General features: G+C 40.5%; 1 protein-coding gene across 1 annotated transcript; it reads left to right on the top strand.

Moving 5' to 3' along the window:
- Positions 1–15,328: 15,328 nt before the first annotated feature.
- ctsd (cathepsin D) lies at positions 15,329–23,798 on the top strand. Its single transcript, XM_079283346.1, has 9 exons — positions 15,329–15,462; positions 17,606–17,762; positions 19,818–19,941; positions 20,034–20,152; positions 20,768–20,967; positions 21,861–21,983; positions 22,458–22,602; positions 22,948–23,046; positions 23,268–23,798. Exons 1-9 carry the CDS (start codon positions 15,401–15,403, stop codon positions 23,427–23,429), a joined length of 1,191 nt encoding a protein of 396 aa, XP_079139472.1. The 5' UTR covers positions 15,329–15,400; the 3' UTR covers positions 23,430–23,798.
- Positions 23,799–23,829: the final 31 nt, after the last annotated feature.

Here is a 23,829-nt window from a genome sequence, read left to right as displayed (position 1 = left end):
GTTTGTAATCTTGCTTCCATTTTAGAGCACAAGTGAGATTTATTTGCTCAGCGTCTCCAACTTTATCCTCCTGTACTTGCCAAAAAAAACTGTTTTTAAGCTTTTAATTATTTTATTTTAATTAATAAAGCCGTTATTCATTTTTTATATTTTGTAAGGCGTGAGAGATTCTCGATATGTGATCAGTGCATCCAAATAATAACCATTTGGAAGCTGAAGCTGATGTTTTTGTAGCTGAGAGGAGCTGCCAGCTGTGAGACCAGCTGGTGGGCGTACAAGAAGCACATATTGAGTGTTTTTGTAACTGTTGCCATTATGTGTTGTATTATGTCTTATCTACATCATTTGTATGACACATTCACCTTTTCCCAAGACTAATGTCATCATTGAGAATGTATTTAAGTTGTTATATACCCATTATTTAGTACAAGTCTCCAAACAACTAATCGGTTTTATTTCAGTCGACAAAATCGATGATTGCTGGTTCAAAATGAAAAGCAGCTTTTCTCTGAAATCAAAGAGGTGAATGATCACAGTTGATCACAACAAGATTACATGAGCCCCATTTTAATTTGCTGTATTTATTCATTGATAGACGAAGCGTACTATGAGCCACATGCCTGTCTTGCTAGGAGTAGTTTTGGATCGTAACCCAGCATCGTTGCCTCGAATGTAAAGGAGGAAGACCAAACTATGCTCTGCTCTTTGGAGATTTTTCCCCTTGAATCTGTCGTTATTTCAAGTAGAATAACAGAAGTATGCCAGCACTCATTCAACGTCAGAATAACCTTCTCCAACTTTAATATGTTCTCTACAACAGGCAGCACCACAGAGTTCAAGCAGCCAGTAAGATCATCAAGCGTTAAAATGGCTGATCAGCCTCGCTCGAAGTCTCAAACACATCATTTGAAAGCGTCCTCTACATGCTCGATCATCTCCTCTCTGCCAAAGACCTCATCCAAAGGCTGATGACCAGTGGTTCTTATCAAATTGGCGGGTGATGTATCCCTGTTGTAATGCTGCCACTTGACTGTCTGGTGTTTTATTCTATATTCTATCTGGTGTTCAAGTCTGTGTGGGCTTCGTTTCGTTTTGGACCCTCAAAGTTAAATATGAAGTTTAAAAACACAATTTATTTCCTGAGGTATGAAGGACACTGATGCGGCAGTATAAGATCACAACACTTCACATCACAGCAACGATCGATCATATAGACCTGTTTCTCCTGTAACAGCTCCTGGACCTCAAACACTTTTCATTCTCGGTACGTACTACAGTGAAGTCACGGTAATGTGATTATTATAGTGATACTCGTTACCCGGAGAGGTTGGAAGGAGTTATAAGTTTATAAAACACGTTTCTATGTAAAAACCAGCTTTTTAATGATTGTAACAGTGAACAAAGAGGATCAGTGTTGATTAATTCATTGAATTGTCTTCTGTCTGGATCTCCAGGTGATGTGTCGGTTCACTTTAACACTTCAGCTTCTGTCTTCACCTTTTTAATCAGTTTGACATCCTGGATTTATCACATATAGATCCTTCTGTCTGCTTCTCTCTGAAATCACTTTTTAGTTTTTCCAAATGTTAGATAATATTTATGCAGAGACTGCAGTTAGTGACAGTGTGGTCTCCGTGGTAACGTAGCTCTGACAGTTTGATGGAGTAACCGTGGGGGGCGGGGCTTAGCCAAAGGGTCAATTGCAAATCAAGGATCCCCAACAATGCCAAAGATTTGAATATAAGGCCAACAGAAAAAAATATGTACTCACTTATATTGGATTTCTTTAGGGAATAGCGTAGTAGTACTATAGTACTAGTAGTAGTAGTAGTAGTAGCAGTAGTACTAGTAGTAGCAGTAGCAGTTGTTGCAGTAGTAGTAGTAGTAGTAGTAGTTACCAGTAGTAGTAGTAGTAGTAGTAGTAGTAACAGGAGTAGTAGTAGTAGTAGTAGTAGTAGCAGTAGTAGTAGTAGCAGTAGTAGTAGTAGTAGTAGCAGCAGTAGTAGTAGTAGTAGCAGTATTAGTAGTAGTAGCAGTACTAGTAGTAGTAGCAGTAGCAGTAGTAGCAGTAGTAGTAGTAGCAGTAGTAGTAGTAGCAGTAGTAGCAGTAGTAGTAGTAGCAGTAGTAGTAGCAGTAGTAGTAGCAGTAGTAGTAGTAGTAGTAGCAGTAGTAGTAGTAGCAGTAGCATTAGTAGCAGTAGTAGTAGTAGCAGTAGTAGTAGTAGCAGTAGTAGTCGTAGTAGTAGTAGTAGCAGTAGCAGTCGTAGTCGTAGTAGTAGTAGCAGTAGCAGTAGTAGTAGTAGCAGTAGTAGTAGTAGCAGTAGTAGTCGTAGTAGTAGTAGTAGCAGTAGCAGTCATAGTCGTAGTAGTAGTAGCAGTAGTAGCAGTAGTAGTAGTTGCAGTAGTAGTAGTAGCAGTAGTAGTAGTAGCAGTAGTAGTCGTAGTAGTAGTAGTAGCAGTATCAGTAGTAGTCGTAGTAGTAGTAGTAGCAGTAGCAGTAGCAGTAGTAGTCGTAGTAGTAGCAGTAGCAGTAGTAGTCGTAGTAGTAGTAGTAGCAGTAGCAGTAGTAGTAGTAGTAGCAGTAGCAGTAGTAGTAGTAGTAGTAGTTCTTGGTATCAGAATTAGTTGAACACATAGTTTGCCAGTAAAAACAAGAGAGCTATCAACCTGTGAAGATGCTGTTGGCTGTATGTGCTGAACCACAGTGTCCCTTTACACCACACTGCACTACTGCACTACAACCATTCGTACTTGTGCAAAGCTCCACTATGCTAGAGGCAAGCCTGTGGGCCCCAGGCCTCCAGAGGCCCCAGAAGATTGAGGCTCACTGCATTTGTCTGGGAAGTTGCACCAGTAAAGTACAATATCAACTAATTTGGTTCATGCATTAATATTATTATTATTATTAGACGCCACGTTCAAAAATCTGTATTGCTGTGTATATGTCTATATAAATTGTGTTTAATTCATAAATAATTGTATTTATTATTTTATTGATATACTGTTTGTTATATAGGCTCTGTATGTACAATACTAAATGGAAATGTTTGCATTTGATGTATTGTACCAGTCAGTGTTGGGGTCACACAAATATTAACAAGTTGATCATACCAAGACTGGAGGTAATTGTTCTTAATTTTCACCAAACAATGTTTTGATCTGATATTCTTCCAAACACGCCTCTAGTACAATTAGAAATGCGTCTTAAAGTGTGTGTGTGTGTGTGTGTGTGTGTGTGTGTGTGTGTGTGTGTGTGTGTGTGTGTGTGTGTGTGCGTGTGTGTAGATGCAGTACTAAATGCAGGCACGACTGCAGCAACTGTGACGAACACCAGAGACTGCAACTCAAAATGTAAAGTATAAGTATAAAGTCTGTCTCCTCAGTCTGTCCGTTCAGTATATTGAAGGCAGAACAAACCAAAATAAAGCCACGAAATCCATTTAAATCCATTTCCACCCGGACAATAGAAGCAGTTTTTAGAGAATGGATGAATGGAGATTTTATTTGATTGTTATTTTCTGTCTGCAAAGAAGAAGAAAAATCCCACACAAACAATGTTGCTTCTCAGAACACACCGTTTATTAATATTACGAACACACAAACCGAAACAATGAAAGGACGCTGCTAATTCATACCTGCAACCTTATTTTAATTTTAATAGATTTTATTTATGAGATTGGCACCACAATGCCACATCGTCACGACTTCATATTTCCCCATACATCAAGCCAGCTGCCCCAGATTTAATGGAATTTCCAATTTAAGGCTATTCTTCAGGGCAGTAATGGACGCCGTTTGAGAAATCACAACCTCATTAGTTCGACACATTATGCAGCTGACAGCTGCCACGGTGAGCTAAAGAGGCTTATAGGCCGCTGGGCTCTGCATTACCTGCAAGTGCCAGTGCAGATCAAACATTCTGTGTCAGAAAAACACTCACTCAGTCCTGATGTGTCCTCTGGAGAAGAACATTCAGCCTGGTGTCTCACAGTGGTGCAATGTCAATACGTATATTTACCAAGTAACGTACTGAAGTAAAAAGTCAAGATGCTTTACTTGAGTATTTCCAATTTTGGTTTACTCGTTAGCAACTTCCATCATCCATTTCAGACTCAGCTGATGATTTTACAGAGTATTAATACACTATGTGGTATTACTGCTTGTACTTAAAAGGTCTGAGTACTTCTTCCACCACTGAATGTAACACAGACTTACATCATCCCTGGGTGCCATGAATATGTATCCATGTGATAATGTGTGTTTGATGATCATTCTCACCTGGATGAGAATCCGGTAAATTAGTTTCTCAGTTTAGACGTGAAAAGTTTTTTACTTTCTGGAGTTCTGGTAGTTTTCAAACACACACACACACACACACACACACACACATACTGGTTTGGACTGGAAAATGTATTTGATATGAACAAGGTTTCCTGTTCCTTTGGTCGCCATGGAAACAAGATGTGGAGCGTCTACCTATCCGTCTGCAGCTGTGTATGTGTTTGCATGTTTAAGTAGCATTGAGTGTGTGTGTGTGTGTCTGCATGTTTAAGTAGCATTGAGTGTGTGTGCGCGTGTGTTTTGTGTGTGTTACTTTCTTTCTTGCCTGTCAATCACTTTTAAATATATAATTTGATGCATTTTGATGAATCTGTCCGTTGATCCTCGTATCAGTCTGCGATGATGTTCAGTCCTGTCTCGCTGAACCCGTCTGTCTGTCTGCCTCTTACTCTCCTGTCTGCGTCTCTTCGTGTGGCAGAGCTGATGAGGTTTCACACTTTATTCAACACCTCTTGTGGAGCGGACGCCTGACACTTGAGGTGAATTAAGTTAGAAAAATAGTACTCGTGTTGGAAAAGCTGCAATTTGTTTTGTTAATGAAGTCGCTCGTCTCCAGCTGACAGCACTCAGCCAGTCCTCCACATGGAGTACAGGCTGTAATGTCTCACTCTGACATTCAGTGTAATGCCAGATTAAACAAAGAAGAATAATAATAACAATAACAAGAAGACGAACTTTATTCATAAACTACCTTTACGACAGAGTTTACAAAGTGCTTTGACGGACGAAGCAAAAGCAGGTTTCTCAGAAGACAACACAACAGAAACCTTTATTTAAAGGAATACTTCACCCTTAGAATAACTTTTTCAATTACTCGTTGCATGTTACCTTTAATTTTGGAAGAAAGCTTTGTTTCTCTATGTTCCGTTCATATGTTCTATGAACGGAGAATCAAAATCATTGATAAACTGAAGTAAACAGCAAAACTATATCAAAACATCTGTTATAAGATACAATATTACAACATTTCAACATTCAACATTTCATGTATTACATTTCAACAAACACGTAATCAAAATCTTGAGTATTTATAGTAATTACCCTGGAGTACTAGCCAATCAGAAGCAGAGTAGGGCGGGTCTTCACAGATTGCGGATGGGGTGAAAGAAATCCATCAAACCTCAGAAATACCCGGCTGCTAACGGCTATGAAAAGGTAGTTTGGAATGCAGATGAGAGGCCACTTCAACATTTCCAAAAAAACTCTCTTGCACACTTTTTTGCACACTGCTTTTGGTCTGTTTGACTCTAAATGGACCATCATTTACTAAATGAACATCATGCTGTATTGAAGAAGACTTGAAACTGGAGATTGAGACCATAAAGTCATGTTTACAAAGTTTACTGAGGTAATAAATCAAGAGAGAAGTAGAGTCATTTTCTCATAGACTTCTATACAACCAGAGAAGCCCTCTGGTGGTCAGTAGAGAGAATGCAGGTTTAAGAAACGTTCCTTATCGGCTTCACTCGGCAGAACCGGAGGTTGCCACCTGAGTTCAACGGAAGAGAGTGACTTCTGCCTGATGCCAGAAAGGACGGAGTAACTGTAGAAGTGGAAATCATTTGATATTTAAATAACAATCTTGCAAAGTCATTCAGTAACCTGCTGTGTGTGTGTGTGTGTGTGTGTGTGTGTGTGTGTGTGTGTGTGTGTGTGTGTGTGTGTGTGTGTGTGTGTGTGTGTGTGTGTGTGTGTGTGTGAATCTACCATCTTTACGAACTCAATTACTTCATGGCCCACAACTCGGGGCGTTGACATGGAGACCATTTAGCTCAAATTTTTCACACTCAGCTGTCACATCTCTGCAGTCACAGCAGGAAAATACCACTTAGTTTATGAAACTCACATTTATGTGTCGCGGTTCCAAGCCGTCACATTCGATTGATGTTAGCGGAGAATGGACGACTTTATCTCAAAGACAAATCTGAGAACAAAGTGTTATCCGCGATGCCATCAACTGCAGGCTGAGACTTGTGAATTGTGGATGAAAGAGGAAACTGACATTGTTGGTTTATCTCTTTCTCAGTGATGACATCGAGGGGAAGGACTGCTGATGGGCTTCAGTCAGACTGTCAGTCACGGCCCATAATCCCAACACCGCTGATTGGATTTTTAATGGAACTTCTGGTGATCCATACATTTTGAATTCAGAGTCCCTGGAGTTGGAGCCCATCCCAGCATGCATTGGAGGAGTCCACCTTACAGCTAAACCACAACTGTGGTGAGACACCCCCCTGAAGAACAATGTCCATTTTCTTTTAAAATATATAGAGTTTGAATATCAATATAATATGGATACAACTTGTTTAATTAACCACATTTAGGGGGTAATCAAATCATACAGACTTTGTTATTATTAAACTAAAAGTTAAATATTGTAAAGGGGAAGATGACGCCCTACCGGAGGAAGATATGCAGGGGGATCTTGGTCATTTTGATCTATAGAGAGGCTAAATCCCTGCCCTTCTGATATATATCTATAAAAATATATACACTTGTCAACGGAGAGAAACTAATATTTTTTTGATCCCACTTGTATTGTGCCATGAATTCCACACGTGATGTTTGTCAATTTAAAAGATAATTTTGCAAGTCAAGAAAGTCCCATTTTGTCTTAAAACTATGAGCACGTTAGCATTGTCACTGTACTCATGTTAGCATTGTCACTTTGAGCACATTAGCATCTTCACTGTGCTCATGTTAGCATTGTCACTTTGAGCACGTTAGCATCTTCACTGTGCTCATGTTAGCATTGTCACTTTGAGCACATTAGCATCTTCACTGTGCTCATGTTAGCATTGTCACTTTGAGCACATTAGCATCTTCACTGTGCTCATGTTAGCATTGTCACTTTGAGCACATTAGCATCTTCACTGTGCTCATGTTAGCATTGTCACTTTGAGGACATTAGCATCTTCACTGTGCTCATGTTAGCATTGTCACTTTGAGGACATTAGCATCTTCACTGTGCTCATGTTAGCATCTTCACTGTGAGCATGTTAGCATTGTCACTGTCAGCATGTTAGCTCAGTGTGCTCATGTTAGCATCTTCACTGTGCTCATGTTAGCATTGGGGTGTTAGCATTTAGCTGCTGTGCCTAAATGACACAGAGCTACTAGCATGGCTTTAGACTTGTTTTGCCATAAAAGAGCTAATTCATGCTTCCTGCTCTTTGCGTGATATAAAACAACTCTTTCAATGTGATGGAGTGAATCAGGAAGTCACGCAAATCCCTTTTAAGAAGGGGATCTAAATTAGGAACCAGTCACTTTTTGGTGAAGTGTGATAAATTTCAAGTCTTTGCAGGTTTCCTGATTGAAAACAGGGAAGCGCAGCACGCAAACTATAGAGCATATTTATAGAGCCGAGGAACTGGGCCGAGAAAGAGGAGAGAAAATGAGACACTCGATACAAAGTGAGAGAAAACAGAAGAGCGAGGAAGAAAGTGCACTTTCAGATAATGACACATCCACCTCCTTCACGAACCAATGAATTTAAAACGAACGTGGACGCAGTTGGTCGGCTAATAGAAGGGGGGCCAAATGTTTCTCTCAAGTGTGGGTCAGAATCCAAAATGGGTGTCGTGTCGCTCCTTCTCCTCATGAAGTGAGAGTGTAATTCACCACCCAGCAGGACGAATGCAGCTGGATTTCTGTGCATTTGGAACAGACAGGTAGCTTTCGTCTCCACAACATATTCAGAGAGGCAACTAAAGTGAAGATTTCTGACCTTACATAATGGTTTTTTAATTAGATGCTGCTGTTTGTCGGGCTAATTATCCCCCAGCCTCGACTCTGTTTCCTTTAATAGAAATCAAGTATATCAGGTGGCAGTTTATATGTATAACTCTATTTCCTAATGGTGTTTTTTTTTTCTTTGCTAAAGAGCTAACAAGGTCTTGTGGAGGGGCTTTTTTCCGGCACTTTGATTTCCTGAGCAATTCAGCGAAGGAAACGCTGCGAGAAGCAGAGAAACTGGCAATTATGGCGTCATTATCATCAGCACATTGGAGAAGATTGTTGGGCTGATTAAAGGTTTCGGGTGTTTATTAATAATCTAAAGAGACTGACACAAGAGGGGAAATATTAGTCAGATAAAAGCAGTGTTTTAGCTGTCATGGTGTTTGTTGGGCATTTGTGCACTTTGAGAGCACTTTATTCATCAGCTTTGACAAGATAACAGAATCTAACTACAAAGCATTTGGAGCATTGTTTTAAGCGAGTGACAAGAAAAAGAAAAATCTTACTTTGGACTATTTGTGGTGCAGGTGATGTATCATAAAGCTGTATAAACAGGCACACAAAGTCCGTGGTCTGTTTTCTGTGAAATAAGATCAATACTGGGGGGGGGGGGGAATCGAATTTCTGTACACGAATGATACTTTAGCTCTCATGTTAGTGCTTGAAGCCCGATCAGTGGATCCACACGTCTAAACCTTCTGTTATCGTTTCCCCTTCAATCCATACAAGATGCTCCGGCACCAGCATCCACGACACCGTGGAGGGTTTTAATTGCCGTAATGCTGGATGCATTGTGTGCATTCAACAAAGCTCTGCAGGATTTTGAATGCTAATAACTTACTCTTTAGATGAAGAATGCCATGTGAAAATTATTCATGATGAGCTGAAACACTGGAAGACAAACAGATTAGTGTAATTATTGCAGGGTGTTTGTTTTGTCAAAGAAGAGACGAGTCAAGAAAGAGAAATATAGAAGATACAATACAGACATCCCTATTAGCATTTTGTATTCAAAGTGCAACATGTTGGGAAATGTGCTCTTCTGCCGTTTTACAGAAATCCCACATTAATCTGCTGCCCCGTGCACCCTGAAAAACAGTAGCTTGGGAACGTTGCTCTTTCTTTTATGCGGGCCTTCCGTGCGTCTACATTGACAACAATGAATTTGATGGCGCAAAGACATGTGATGTGAACGACCAACAAGGCATCAGGATGCTGCCGTTAAAATCATAGACAGTACATAAGAAGTGGCTGTAGTCATCAGTCACCCGTTGGTTTGTGGACTAATGACGAGGTCGGCAATTTTGCCAACGACATGTTTTTTTCTGTGAACATAGTTGGACTGTGAAGGAGTGACGTATAGAGACGCCGTATACGGCTCTAGTGGCGGCAGCGACTTGTCAATCACAGTAAGCCCCGCCCTAAAGCACACCCTGCTTTATGGTCTATTTGACTCTAAATGGACCATCATTTACTAAATGAACATCATGCTGTATTGAAGAAGACATGAAACTAGAGACACTTTGATGTAAATTTAGAATGAACTATTGTAGTATGCTTATAATATACATTCCTGTGACAGCAATGCATTCTGGGAGTCATAACGTCAGCTCACCGTGTTTCTTTTCACAGTAATTAACTGCTCACCACTGAAAAAAATGAGTGTACAATTTAGTTACAGTAATTTACTGTATTTCTCTGATACAGTATATATGCTGTAAATTGTCCACTATCTTGCTGGTGAAACTGCTGCCAGTCAAATACTGTAATTCATTTTAATGTATTTTTTTACAGCCAATTGCTGTATCCTTTGAATGCAGTAAGTTGTGGTATTCTTTTGATGCAGTAGATAATTGTATCTTATTGGCAGTAAGATTGCCAGTAATTTACTGTCAATTTACAATAAAACATTTTACAGCAAAAAAAAAATATATATATATATATATATATATACATTTAATGAATTTCAACCAAGATTGTGCAAACTGAGAATATTCTATTTCCTCACTTTCTTTAAAAAAGGGGCACAGCCTCCTACCTATGCACACACACACACACACACACACACACACACACACACGTGAGTTGAGTAGGCTTTCTTATGAGAGATGAGAAAGAGACTCAACAAAGGTCCCAGGTCAGACTCAAACAGAGAGGTGTGATCCGTGGTTGCTGTCTCAATCCATGAACTGCAGGGGCGCCCCGGGGCAGGGTTTGAACCTCTCTCTCTCTCAAGGTCTCCTTTTTATTCCGCACACAACCACTTATGTAACCAAGTGCAACACCATGAATGCCTTTGAGGAGGAACTGTCCAAAAGTTATTCGATAGATTGTTGCATTTCACCCCTTCTCTGTGACAGAAGGCTTTGCAGAACAACTTGAAACTCTTCATACAAACTAGTTGGTTTTAATCAAACTGAACCCTCTGGTGAGGTCGCCGACTAATGTTGGGTGATAAAGTCTGACTCTTCCAGTTCCTCATAAAGGTGTTGGTTGGGGTTGACCCACCAGATCGTTTGTATACACAGAACCATCCGAGAAGCCGTCGTTGGAAACGGTTTGGAAAAGGTTTCTGATATAACTGATGCTATTGCAGCATCTAACCTTTTCAGGAGCCGCCATTGTTGTTTAGAACGAACAGTCAACTTTAACTTTTGCTTTTACACGGGACACGAACAGCGGCCTCCTGGTTGAAAGTCTTGTGCACTTTATACTCCATCACCTGACTTCCTTAGCAGCACTTGTGCCCATCCTGGCTCCTCGATCAGCGCTGGGCAAGTTAGTCAGGAAGTGTAATTCATTTCTTTTGACTTATTACTCCTTTAAAAAGAAACGATGGGACTTTACTCATTGTTTGGTTTCAAAAGTAATTAGATATGTTACACATTATATTACTGTATTACTCTCGCTGAGCAACATGCTACTACCCAACAGGATTTCGTGGGTTGTATACAAACTATGCTCCATTGTTTTTTTGCTGGCAGGAACAGTAAATGAGAACAGCCTGCCTGCTCACCCGTCCCAGATGGTTTATTGTGCTTAGCTTTGAGTCGTACATCTGGGTTCAAACCTGGTCATTACCTGAGCTTATACAGTCATCTCGAAACATGTAAGGAACAAACGGCAACTGTTGACAACTGATTTCCTAAAATATACATTAATGCAGGAGCATAAAGGTTTCCTTTACTTGGAACAAAACGCCAAAACCATGAAAAACAGCCCCAGAGCAAAGTAGATAAGGAATCCGCTGTACTATAGTGATGAGTGTTCATAAACATATATAATATATGCATGAACATTCTGCAAAGCAGAACAGTGTCACAAAACTAAACAATCCATTGTGATGTGTTATGTTATGTTGTTGAATTGATAATTCTTTGTTTTCTGCCTGAATCAAACTGTTTATGAATGTTTTATGTTATTTTTGAGGACACAGATCAGCCAGCAGCAGGACTCGTGTGTAGTAAGAACCTTCGACTGTATATAAGAGGTTAACATCGTCACTGTGACGTCACCCATTGGTTTGTGGACTACGTTTCGAAACCGTCAACATCTTGTTTTCTTGCAACTCGAAGTAACACAAGCGAGTGGAACCGACTGCCGAATGAGACATTTTTAGGCAAATGAAATGTTACAATTAACTTTCGTGAAGTGAAAAGACACTGAGAAAGGGTTAAAGTTGTAAGACAAAAACACAGACAATCAGATCAGCAGATATGATCGGTAAATAATTCACTGTTGCAATCAGTATTTCTCAACTCCCTATTATTCTGCCACATTCCCATCACTTAGCTTCAACTTGTGACCCATGTTCCTCTTTGTTTTTATCTTTGTTTGCCAAATGTTCTCATGACTTTCTCGACCTTTGCCATCTGCACACTAAGTACTTTACAGGTTTTTTTTATTTTCGGATGCTGCTCTTGCAGTTTGGGCTCATGTGATTTGCTCTGTTTGCGGCTCTGTCGACTCATGCTTCTTTAAAAATTCACGTCAATGTGTTGATCGTCCAAACTGATTTGTTGCCAGTCAGCCTGCTGCTGTATGAAACAGCTTTGTAATGTTGATTTAGTTGATTCAAAGTTTGTCCTTTTCCTTTCGGGGTATACATAACTTTGTCTGCCTCTTGTAGATAAATAATGTCACATAATTGAGAATATATTTAAACCAATTTACTTGATAAGAATTGTTTGGACTCAATGTGGTTCTATTATTACAGTCATGTTTGTGTCAGCTTACTGGAATTGGGGTTCACTAGAGGCCACTAGAAACTGAATAAACTGCATAACAAGCTTTTTTTAAATTTTTGGGACAAAACTCAGGTTCAGTTTTCACCTCGACGTTCAATTCGACAAATTCAATTTTGAAAAATGTATCACAATTCATCCTAAGAGGGAACACAAACGAACAAACGAACAAAAATATATATTAATCTGATCTTAGTTATTGAGAAATTTCACTTAAAAACACAATAAAAAGTCAGGGTATCACTAATTAGACTTCATGAACTTCTGTGCAAAATATCATAACAATCCATGGAGCAACATTGACATTTGTTTAGCTTTAACTTCATGATAATTAATAATATGTTTTTGACTTTACTATCTCAAAATGAGTGACGTAGTGTTATGTTTGATGTAAAAGATCTGACATCATGTCGTAGATTTTAGAAGGTCAACATTTTGACTTAATATCTCAACATTTTGACTTACAACAAATAAATAACTATATCATCAGCATAACAAAGTAAATCCATTCTGCAAACACGACTAAAACATTTTATCACCATAAAACAACGTAGCACCAGAGTGTGTTTGTCACAGCGAAGCAATATGGCTGTTGTTTTACAATTCAGCTGTAGAATATTCATACATTTTTTCATACATAATATTCATACATTTTGCAGGAGTGATGACAGCTGTGAACGTCAGTGTAAATAACTGTTATCTAAAGATGCAGACACAGCTGCATGTAATAATCAAAAGCCTTGCTGGAGGGACCGTGAACACATTTTAGAGGCAGCAGTTCCATGGAGGCGACTTGGCCAAAACACGTGATTTCACTGCTTCATGCCACAGATGTGGCTCTAATCCAACAGTGTTTTGTGTTATCTCTTGCTCCTAAACATGACTCAGTCATTTCTAAGCACAGGATTCATTTCTAACAACACTGCTGGCTTGAATTTAGCACCATCATGTGATACATACTGGAAACTCTCCACGAGTCAGACGTTACATTGGCATGTTGAATGCGCCTGAGTCTTACTCAGTAATGAGAGGAATGAGAGTAATAGCAGGAAATATACTGAAGCTTTGTGCGTGTTGAGTTTTCTTCTTGGAGTCGGACATGGAAGCCGTCTATCATCCGATCTTTGAACAACATTCTACTGCGTCTGCAAGATGCGTTTCTCCGGAATTAGCCACCTGATAACAATTAGTTTTAGGAGTGTGCGTGATAAAAGCAAGAAACGATGAAATCTACAATATGGACCCTTTAGGATACTAAAACCCAAATAAGATGATAAATGAATTAACACGTCTTTATCTGGAAATGTTCAAACCCTCATGATCTGAAGTTAATTGGCTTTTCATTTCTGTTTTGGGACATTTTATTGTATTTATCATTTTCATTTGCTGATACACTGAACGGTTTTTTACGTTTTGTTTTTTGCAGAAAGTTGAAGAAGGAAATCAGAACCACTCTCTTTGATCTTTTTCACATGTTTCTGGTTTGTTTCATTCCTAACCGCTGTGGTCATGAACATTGGAGGCAAAATGTGCCCATCAACACCTCAAAGACGTAATAATGCCAATTTATGATTGAACTGTGGACAGAGCAAGGCTAGCTGTTTCCCTCTGCGTACAGTCTTTATGCTAAACTAGGCTAATCTGCTCCTTACTTAAAGGAACAGTGAGTAACATTCAGGGGGATTCATACGATACAACAGGACTGAATCGAATCTAATTGAATGTATTGTATTGTATTTATTGTATTTAATGAACATATCCGTCTAAATTACAGGTCATCATCTTCAGCTGTTTGAACGCCATTTTTTCTCACAATCCCTCTAGATCCCATAAAGCAGGAGATAGAGGAGCGTGTTATATTACAGGATAAGTGTTCATTATGAGGTTTAAGGTCTTGTGTTTTGCTGTAATTCCATGTTTGTATTTTCCTTTTAGTGAAATCTACAGTTGCAGTACTTTTCAAGCAGTCGTGCTGTGAGACTTCAAACATGCTGTTAAATAAATCTGTAGATGTTTGATTTTCAGTATTTGGATAAGTTACAAAGGAAGAAAGAGCCTGTCTGTGATTGTGATGTTTTAATTGCGTGAGGTTTTATGGGAGAACGGTTTAAGTGTGATGTGTAGATTGAGGAGAACCCCGGATGGTGGTCTCTGATTTGTGGGACGAGGTCGCCACAAGCTGTTCAGTCCTCGTCATTACAAAACAGATTTATTTACTCACTCAAACAGCCTGTTGAAACAACAGCAAATGAATATTTCACCTGGTGGAAGACAAGGCTTTACTGGCAGAATAATAATAAATTAAATAAGAAGTATATTTGTGAAATAACCAGTGGTGAAATGTAACCAAGTACATTTATACTGCACTCAAGTACAATTTTGAGGTAACTGTACTTCACTTGAGTGTTTTCTTTTCATGCCGCTCTCAACTTCACTACATCTCAGAGGGAAATATTGTATGTTTTACTCCACTACATTTATCTGACAGCTTCAGTTTTCACAATTTAAGATTTTTTCACAAAATATATGAAGAGTTGTTCGTTATAAATTAAACTACACAACAGTTTATACAAATACAGTTGAAACAATTCATAGACATTAATTGGCATCTATTTTGATGGTTTTGTCATGTAAAAACATTCTGTGGTTCCAGCTTCACAAATGTGAAGATTTTTTTTGTTTTCATATTAATAATAATATTTGAAATGTAATCGTTGTAAATTTGAGGTTAGCAATTATAAGATAGTAAGTCATAATTACGAGATAGTAAGTAATAATTACGAGACACTAAGTCATAATTATTAGACAGTAAGTCATCATTAGGAGATACTAAGTCATAATTATTAGATGGTAAGTCATAATTAAGAGATGGTTAGTCCTCCATACATGTGCCTTTTTGATTGTGCAATAAAAAAAATAAAGAAAATCGGAGCGTTGCTTATTTCGGAAGTGACGTAGCTGGAGTAGCAGAGCTTCCGCGCCTCCATTCAGCTGATATAAAAGTCGGCAATTTGTCGACAACACCTCTGAACCGCTCCGTCATTGTTGTGTCCAGGAGGCTTTTAACTGCCACGATGAGGGTCTTTCTGCTGGTCGTGTTCGCGGCGTTAGCCCTCACCACCGACGCGCTTGTTCGGTAAGAATGTGGAATATCCGCCTGTTGTTTTAATGTGTTTGAGCCGAAAGGAACACGGTGTATGGGAACTAATGCTAAGCTCTCAGCTGCTAGCTCGTCTGTGTCAGCGGGGACAGCTGGTCTCGTGACTCTTTTAAACTGCTCGGGTTGTGCTGCGATCCCATCACTTCTCTGTAGGCTGGTGATGGAAACCAGTTCATCAGACTGGTGGTGGATCCTCATTGTAGTTTAAGGATGTATCCTGTTAAATATGTAGCAAAACCAGCTTTATTGGACGTGTGTGTGTGCAGCCAACGTGTTCAAACACACAGAAATAGACGCAGCTAAAAACCGGGTCAACACAGTTAAAACCTGAACATTTAACTGCCATTTATAGACCGTAAGACAGCGATGGTTGCTGGACTACATATGTGGTTATTAATGTAACTGGGTGCTTTGTATACATGCAGTAGGTGTGTTTCAAATGTGTGATATTGTTGCATTTGCACTCTTTACTGTTGTGTTGTGCTGCTGTGTAGCAGTCTCCCACTTGATCTATAAAATGCTGTTTTTAATTATCTTTATCATTTAAAGCTTGGAACTGGAGTTGTGATAGAACTTCGAACCAGTCAGTGGGGGAAGAAATATGTAATACTTAGTTACGAGCATCGTGGTGATGGTTGTTGTTTTATTTTACAGCCCTTGTTTTCTCTTGTGTCTGTGTGATTGACTATAAATGAGTCTAAACTTTAATGTGTGACACTGAATACGCTTCCTCCTCTTTAATACCAGCCTATCGTTAAGTCACTCTCTGCATTTGTAATAGCTTAAGACGCTTCTCAGCTGCTGTAGATTTAATCTGATGTCAAACATGTTTTATGTTTTATTTTGATTATGTTTCGTTGCTAGTATTCGGTTTCCTTGTTTGTGCTTAATGCTTTTATTGTGACGCACGCTGTCGCACTTTTGTTTTGAAAAGGTGCTATATATATTTTTGAATCATTCTTTATTGTGGTTGTAGGCGAGTAAGCAGTCTAAGCTCCCGTGACTTGTATTGTGCATCGTTGCAGCCCTCGACTATGCGTCTGCATCACGTGTGCTAAAAACACAAAGCTTCCTCTGCTGTGTTTTAAAGCTACATGGTGGTAATCGTTGTGATCTCGTGGTGCGAGAACAGTTTCCGTCACATGATTTGTTGGCGTCCATTTACAGACACTGAACTTCATACTGTCTGCAGACTCTGCAATATGAGTCCGATGTCAATGGAAGTACTTTTAAAAACGAGGTTTGCTCTTAGTTTAAGTTTTATATTTCTTCAGGGTGAAGCAGTGATTGAGCCAAATGTTATTCGTTGACTCTTCATGAACTCATTATAAGAGATGTAAGTTCTTTATTAGGTCGGTGGGTGAGACTAATAATACAGCAGTCCTGTGATAAATCATCCTCCATGACGGTTCTGTGGAGCTGTTTTGATACAACTTCAGACTGAATCACAGGTGTTTCTGTTATTTTGTCCACCTCTTGTATGTCAGTGAGGGTAGGATACATGGATACAGTAGGGCTGCACATAACGAAATTATTATTATTCTCAATTATTTTCCTGATTAGTTGTTTGGTCTAGAAAATGTCCCAAAACCCAAGATGACGTCTTCAAATGCAAATTTTCTTTTTGGCCACTTAAAATATTAAGTGTGCCGTCATAGAGGAGGAAAGAAACCAGAAAATATTCACATTTAAGAAGCTGGAATCAGAGAATTATAGTTGATTTTAAAGTAATTTGAGTTGACGAGTAATCTGTTCAACAGCACCACAAACCGTATGATGTATTCCAGGACTGTTGCATTGGTTTTAGCTCATTGTAGCTATAAAACTGAATTTTTTTTAATTTTTTTTTTAAATATTGACATATTGGGGTCATTTCTGGTCACAGACGTTGTGTCATACTTTATGAACAGCACCTACAATATACTGCAACCCTCTGAGAGATACCGCTCTGCAGATCAGCATGAAGAATGTGGGTTCAGGTGTGATCTGCAGTTGTGTTTATACTTTAAGTTAAGCAGATAATCAAATTCCACTGAATCTGTCCAAAAATGTATAGATTCAGAGATCTGGATCTGGCTTTGTGTTAAGTCCTAAATCCCCCTTCTGTGTTTCTTTTCAGAATTCCCTTGAAGAAATTCCGTTCCATCAGACGTGAGCTGACCGACTCGGGGAAGACGGCCGAGCAGCTCCGGGCCGACCGGCCCTCCATTAAGTACAACTTTGGCTTCCCCTCCGGTAGCGGACCCACTCCAGAGGTCCTGAAGAACTACCTTGACGTAAGCATCACTTTGCAGACCACTGACCTGTGGACCCTTTAAAGTCTTCTTCCCTTTCCCCTGATGCAGCGCTCACAAGCCCAAGAGCCAAGCTGGGGGGAGACGCTACAAAGGTCCTCTTGTGTCGAGACCGCCGCCTCGTTTCTTTCTGCAAACACAGCTTTTAAGAACAGCTGATGCATTCTGGTGACGACCTTTAAGAGACTAAACTGATTCAGTGTTGATCTTTTTACGCCTCTTAAACAAAGTTTGCCACTTTATCAGACTCTTAATCACCTTTTATCTTCAGGAATGACATGAGTCAGCCTCTCAAGATTACATTGTTGAAAATCATCTTAAGTATTCATTCATGATGGTGCAAATATCTTAGATGACCCTAAAGCTGACACAACACCAGCACTGTTCGCTCTCGCTCCAGCTCTCGTTGATGTTTACGCTGCTGTCTTCCGGCAGCAAGTCACATGACATGATAACGGCGGGAAAAGGGATTTATTTCTCCGCGGTGTCTTTTCCATAATGTTGGAATAACAATCTGAGCCCGTCGGTGTCAAAAACGAGCACTTTTAGTGGACGAACATTGGTACTGCAGCCGTCTCCCTCAACACCGGACCGACTTGAAAACGATCGTTGTCCCCGTTAGTCACGTAGACACAGAAACACGGTCCAGCTTGAAGAAGTCTAACTGTTTAAGGAGCTTAACTACTGCTTCAGATAAAACTGCAACGAGAAATGTTGCTCTTAGATTTGAGCGCCACAAATGAAATTCACTGTCGTAACATTAAGTTAAAGGAATAAACGGCAAATACAAAATCTGGACAAACGAAACCGTCTGAACCGCTACATACCGCTGAGTAAGCGGTTCATTCTCTGTAATCTAAGCAAAGCAGTCACCGCCACAACAAATCTGGCAGCTTTCAAAAGTGCTTTGAGTCCCGGATGACTCGACAAAACTCTCTCAGTCTGACGGTTGTCAGGCTTTTGACCAGAGTGACTTTTAGTCACATGAAACGGAAGTTTGCTTCACTTCCTGCGTTTGTTGAGTCATCGTTTGTTGGTCACACAGAAACAGCAGCGAGTGATTTATTGGCGTGACTCTAACTATTTGACCTGCGTCCTTCTGACATAAGCTGACACCAACAGCTGTGAGGCCTCTTCATCTTCATCAGATTGTCTGGACTTAACTGAGCTTTGAGACCTGGTTGTTGTTTTAATCTCTAGACTCTCATACGGGCTAAAGTGCAGTTTATTAACCATAAGTTGGATCCTGACTGACTTCATAAGTGAAGTATTTTTAAAATACAAATGGCCTTTTAGATTTAGAAAAGTCTCTTTTATAATTTTTAGATGAGAACATGAAGGTTGAGTTACCTTCATGATGCTAAAATATCAAACACAATGTTTCATCTAAAAAAATGTGGCTTATAATTTGCACATTAAAATGTGACTTTTGTTTTGAGCAATAAAACGTATTAAATTAACTACAACTGAACTCTCATTGGTGATATTTGATCAGCACACAGCCGGTCATATGAATGCTCATCATCAAAGATATACTTAAAAAACATTCCTCAAACCGTTACTGTGTTGAACTGGAGTTTAAAATCCTGCATCTGCAAGTTTTAAACTGTTTTCATGAGTGCAACACAAACTAGACTAGTTTATCACGACACGGTTTATTATTACCTTTAACAGCATCTATCTTGGAGTGATTCTGTCCAAATCTTTTACGCAGTTGATGACTGTTATCCCGAGCACACTTATATTTTCAGTTTTATTCATGCCGGTTGTGCTGAGCTTTATTTTTACAGCGGACTATCTGTCGAGAATAAACCTTCATCTTGCGTTAGTGAAGCCACTTCTGAACTAAAGTGGCGGCTCGGTGTCTCTGCCGTCGGTAGAAACGACCCGTTTTTCCGCCATGATGGATTATCCTAATCTCTCTTCCAGAAAACGGCAGATCAGCTCGGGGATTATGTGTTCTCCCACATGGACGTATTCACTGGTGGGCTCCTTCTCCACTAAGCTTGTTGACGCGCTTGTTGTTTTCTGGTCCAGGCGCAGTATTACGGGGAGATCGGCTTGGGTACCCCTCCTCAGCTCTTCACCGTGGTGTTTGACACGGGTTCCTCCAACCTCTGGGTTCCCTCCATTCACTGCTCCTTCACAGACATCGCATGCTGTAAGTCCAACTCGAGTCCTCGCAAAAAACACACTGCCCCGCGTGTCGGCTGTAAAATGACGTTTCTGCATTGTTGTCTTTATTTTTCAAAGTGCTTCACCACAAATATAATTCTGCCAAGTCCAGCACCTACGTGAAGAACGGCACCGCCTTCGCCATCCAGTACGGGACGGGCAGTTTGTCGGGCTACCTCAGTCAGGACACGTGCACGGTGAGTTCACGTCTCAAACGGTAGTTTCTGATGCTCACGGATCGGCACGAAAGAAAAAGATTATATTTTATTGTAAAAAAAAAGATCTTTTCACCAGTAGTTTAAATTATAAGCTGGTTCGAGCTCGTGTTAGGAAGTTAAAAGGCTCATAATTAATCTCTGTATGTTGCTGTGAAACATCTTCTTCAAATAACTATCTAAGTTTGTGACCAAAAACTACATTTTACGAGGTTGCATGTGAACACATCATGATAACGTTATAATGAACCTTCTCCCAGTACTCATTCCTACTGAGCAGAGCCTGAACGCATCATAAGAACACTGAACAGAGCCTCCGTACGTTAGCGCTGCCGCTAACGTCACTAGCTCTCCTCCTGGTGATTTAAACACAGACGTTGTTTAAAATGTAACGTTAGAGATCAGCGACTACAAAAGCATTAATTGTTGTCCTGATTGCATGTTTTTACTGAATATCATCCGATAACTAACTTCACACTGTGATGGGTAAACTGTGTCATTAATCCTTACGGATCGACTCCGGTCCGTCACACCACTAGTGAACTAGTTTCAGAGGAGTTTTACTTGCTTAACCTTATTTTATTATTGGTTTTCTAGATCGGAGACCTTTCGGTGGATAAGCAGCTTTTCGGTGAAGCCATCAAGCAGCCCGGCATTGCCTTCATCGCCGCCAAGTTCGACGGCATCCTCGGCATGGCCTACCCGCGCATCTCCGTGGACGGGGTGGCGCCGGTCTTTGACAACATGATGAGCCAGAAGAAGGTGGAGAAGAACGTCTTCTCCTTCTACCTGAACAGGTGGGGAACCGACTTTGATAACGTGGTCTTTCCTGCTGCTGTTCAGTCTGTTTCTGTAGGATGCAAAGTCAAGTCTCTGTTTCTGGAACTAAACCAAAGTGTGACCTGCCCGACACTAGAGACTCGTTTTATTTGTATGTGGCGTTTGGAGTCGGGTGAAGTTGTTGTTTGTGTTTTCTATTTGCTCTGCTGCATGCGCGGTGATGCTTTTTTAAATGTTCCTGCCCAGCTGGCTGCAGATAAAGAAGCGTCACAGATGGCTCGTTCTCACTAATGTGGTCGGGACATTTAGTGACATCAGAGAACAAACTACACGTTGTTCCTCTTCTGAATGTAGTCTTCCAATATTCTTGTTCATGCTCGATTCCTTTACGTCTGTGTGAGCTATACGAACAAAAAAAAACACTTATTTCAGTTGATTCATGACATTAATGTCAGTTTATGGACATGCTCTCATTCTGTATGCATGGATATTGTTTTAATATGAACATTGGGTGAACCTGACTGTGAAAGAGGTCGCCCATAGAGGAATATAAATAGTTTTATTTATATTGTGTACTTCAGTCTCAGAGCGCTCAGCAACTGTTTTCAGCAACAACAAAATTAAAGATAATTTGTCAGAATCTGTTGGAGGAATAAATATTGGGCCAAAAGCACGACTGCAAATTAATGCTTCATGTCTGCTGGATGTTTAAATAAAAAAAACAGTCAAATTGCTGAATGACGTATAAACAAAGAGAACCGATTTTGTTTGCGTTGGTTTTACTTTTCTTGAGGGTAAATAAGAGACTTTACTGTAATGAGTTTAAAACATTTGAATCCTCTGACGTTGCTCCGGATGTTTTTCCGTCCGTGGTGACGAAGCGTTAACTTCCCGTCTTCTCTCTCGTCAGGAACCCCGACACCGAGCCCGGCGGTGAGCTGCTGCTGGGAGGAACCGACCCCAAATACTACACCGGGGACTTCAACTACGTCAACGTCACCCGCCAGGCCTACTGGCAGATCCACATGGACGGGTGAGAGCTCCAACATTACACTTTAAATGAGGATTAGAGTGTAATGTTGCGTCAGCACATGAACATTAGCGTGTAGGACTCTGAGTTAGTGAGCATGTCATTCCATTTAAAAGGCGTTTAGTGCCAGAAACCAGTTCTGCCAGCATTCATAAGGGATCAAGGCGGCAAACTCCGGATCTGACAAGTGAAGCCAATGCTTCCTGTGTTAAAGCTGCATTCTCTCTAGTGTCCACCAGGGGGCGACTCCTCTGGTTGTATAGAAGTCTATAGAAAATGACTCTACTTCTCTCTTGATTTATTCCCTCAGTAAACATTGTAAACATGAGTTTATGTCTCAATCTCTAGTTTCAAGTCTTCTTCAATACAGCATGATGTTCATTTAGTACATTATGGTCCATTTAGAGTCACACAGACCATAAAGCAGGGGATGCTTTAGGGCGGGGCTTACAGACCATAATCTTAACTGCGTTCCAGGATGTCGGTGGGCGGCCAGCTGAGCCTGTGTAAGGACGGCTGTGAGGTCATCGTGGACACGGGGACGTCTCTGATCACCGGCCCCTCTGCGGAGGTCAAGGCCCTGCAGAAGGCCATCGGAGCCGTTCCGCTCATCCAGGGAGAGGTGAGACAACAGGACGAACCAGCATCGTCCCGTCTCAAAGCCCGATCGCTCTTCTTCTTCTGAGCCACAGAGCTCCGTTTAAAGACTTCTTGTCTTTTATATTAGATTTGTTCACAATTAGGAATATAGAATGACATGATCCTTGTTTTATTTTTAGTGACGGTCTTGTTACATGTGTTTAAGTAATAACGGCTACGTTCAAGAAGTAGTTTACGGTTTTATTGTATTCTGTTCTCCAATGTTTCACTACATTGACTTCATTGTTGTTCTGTCACTGTCCAATGCAGATTTTTTTATTTTTTTTATTTTTTACATTAACACAACTTTGTACTCTGGTGGTTTCAGTACATGGTGAGCTGTGACAAGGTCCCAACGCTGCCCGTCATCACCTTAACCATTGGCGGCAAACTCTACTCTCTGACCGGAGAGCAGTACGTCCTCAAGGTGAGACGTCCTGTGAGACTCCAGCAGGGGGCGACGGAGAGGCGGCTCCTTCAGCAACAATAGCCACTGTGTGGACTGAGTGTTGCATCATGAGAAACTAAACAAGTGCAGCTTTGTTCCACTTTGCTGAGCTGGTTTGTTGTCTGAGGCGTGATGCCTCATTCCTTTGTTTCATCTGTTTAAGAACATCTCTGACTGTCGTTCTCCTTCTTATTATCCAGGTGGGTCAGGCTGGAAAGACCATTTGTCTGAGCGGCTTCATGGGTCTGGACATCCCTGCCCCCGCCGGGCCCCTGTGGATTCTGGGAGATGTATTCATCGGGCCGCACTACACCGTCTTCGACCGGGACAACAACAGGGTGGGCTTCGCCACGGCCAAGTGAGCGCATCCTGCGCTGGAGGCACACCTTCAAATGCAACGCTTTAGGAAAACAACGAACCTGAGCTGCACACCTTTTCTGTTGCGTCGCGATCAAACGGTAATTAGCAATAGATGTTTGTGTGGAGCCTAAATGCACTGATCACAATAATGTGTACGATTTCCAGCCGAGTGTGAAAGATTGGTGACTTGATATGTTGTGTGACGGGTGAACACGATCTGGGATCGTCGCCCTTTTTTAAAACAGCCAAGTGATCTTTTTTTCTTTTTTTTTAAATCAGGGATTTTAATTTACGTTTAGGAAGTTGTTCGTCTTCTGACTTTGAGATGTATCTTGATGTGATTGGCCTGAATAAACCGGTTTTAAAAAGTGGTGACGCGTCCTGTCAACAGCTCCTCTTAGA

The sequence above is a fragment of the Melanostigma gelatinosum genome (genome assembly GCF_949748355.1).
Source record: "Melanostigma gelatinosum genome assembly, chromosome: 2".
Lineage (NCBI taxonomy): Eukaryota > Metazoa > Chordata > Actinopteri > Perciformes > Zoarcidae > Melanostigma > Melanostigma gelatinosum.
Note: the sequence above shows the minus strand (reverse complement) of the source record. Positions and strands in the feature narration are given on the sequence as shown.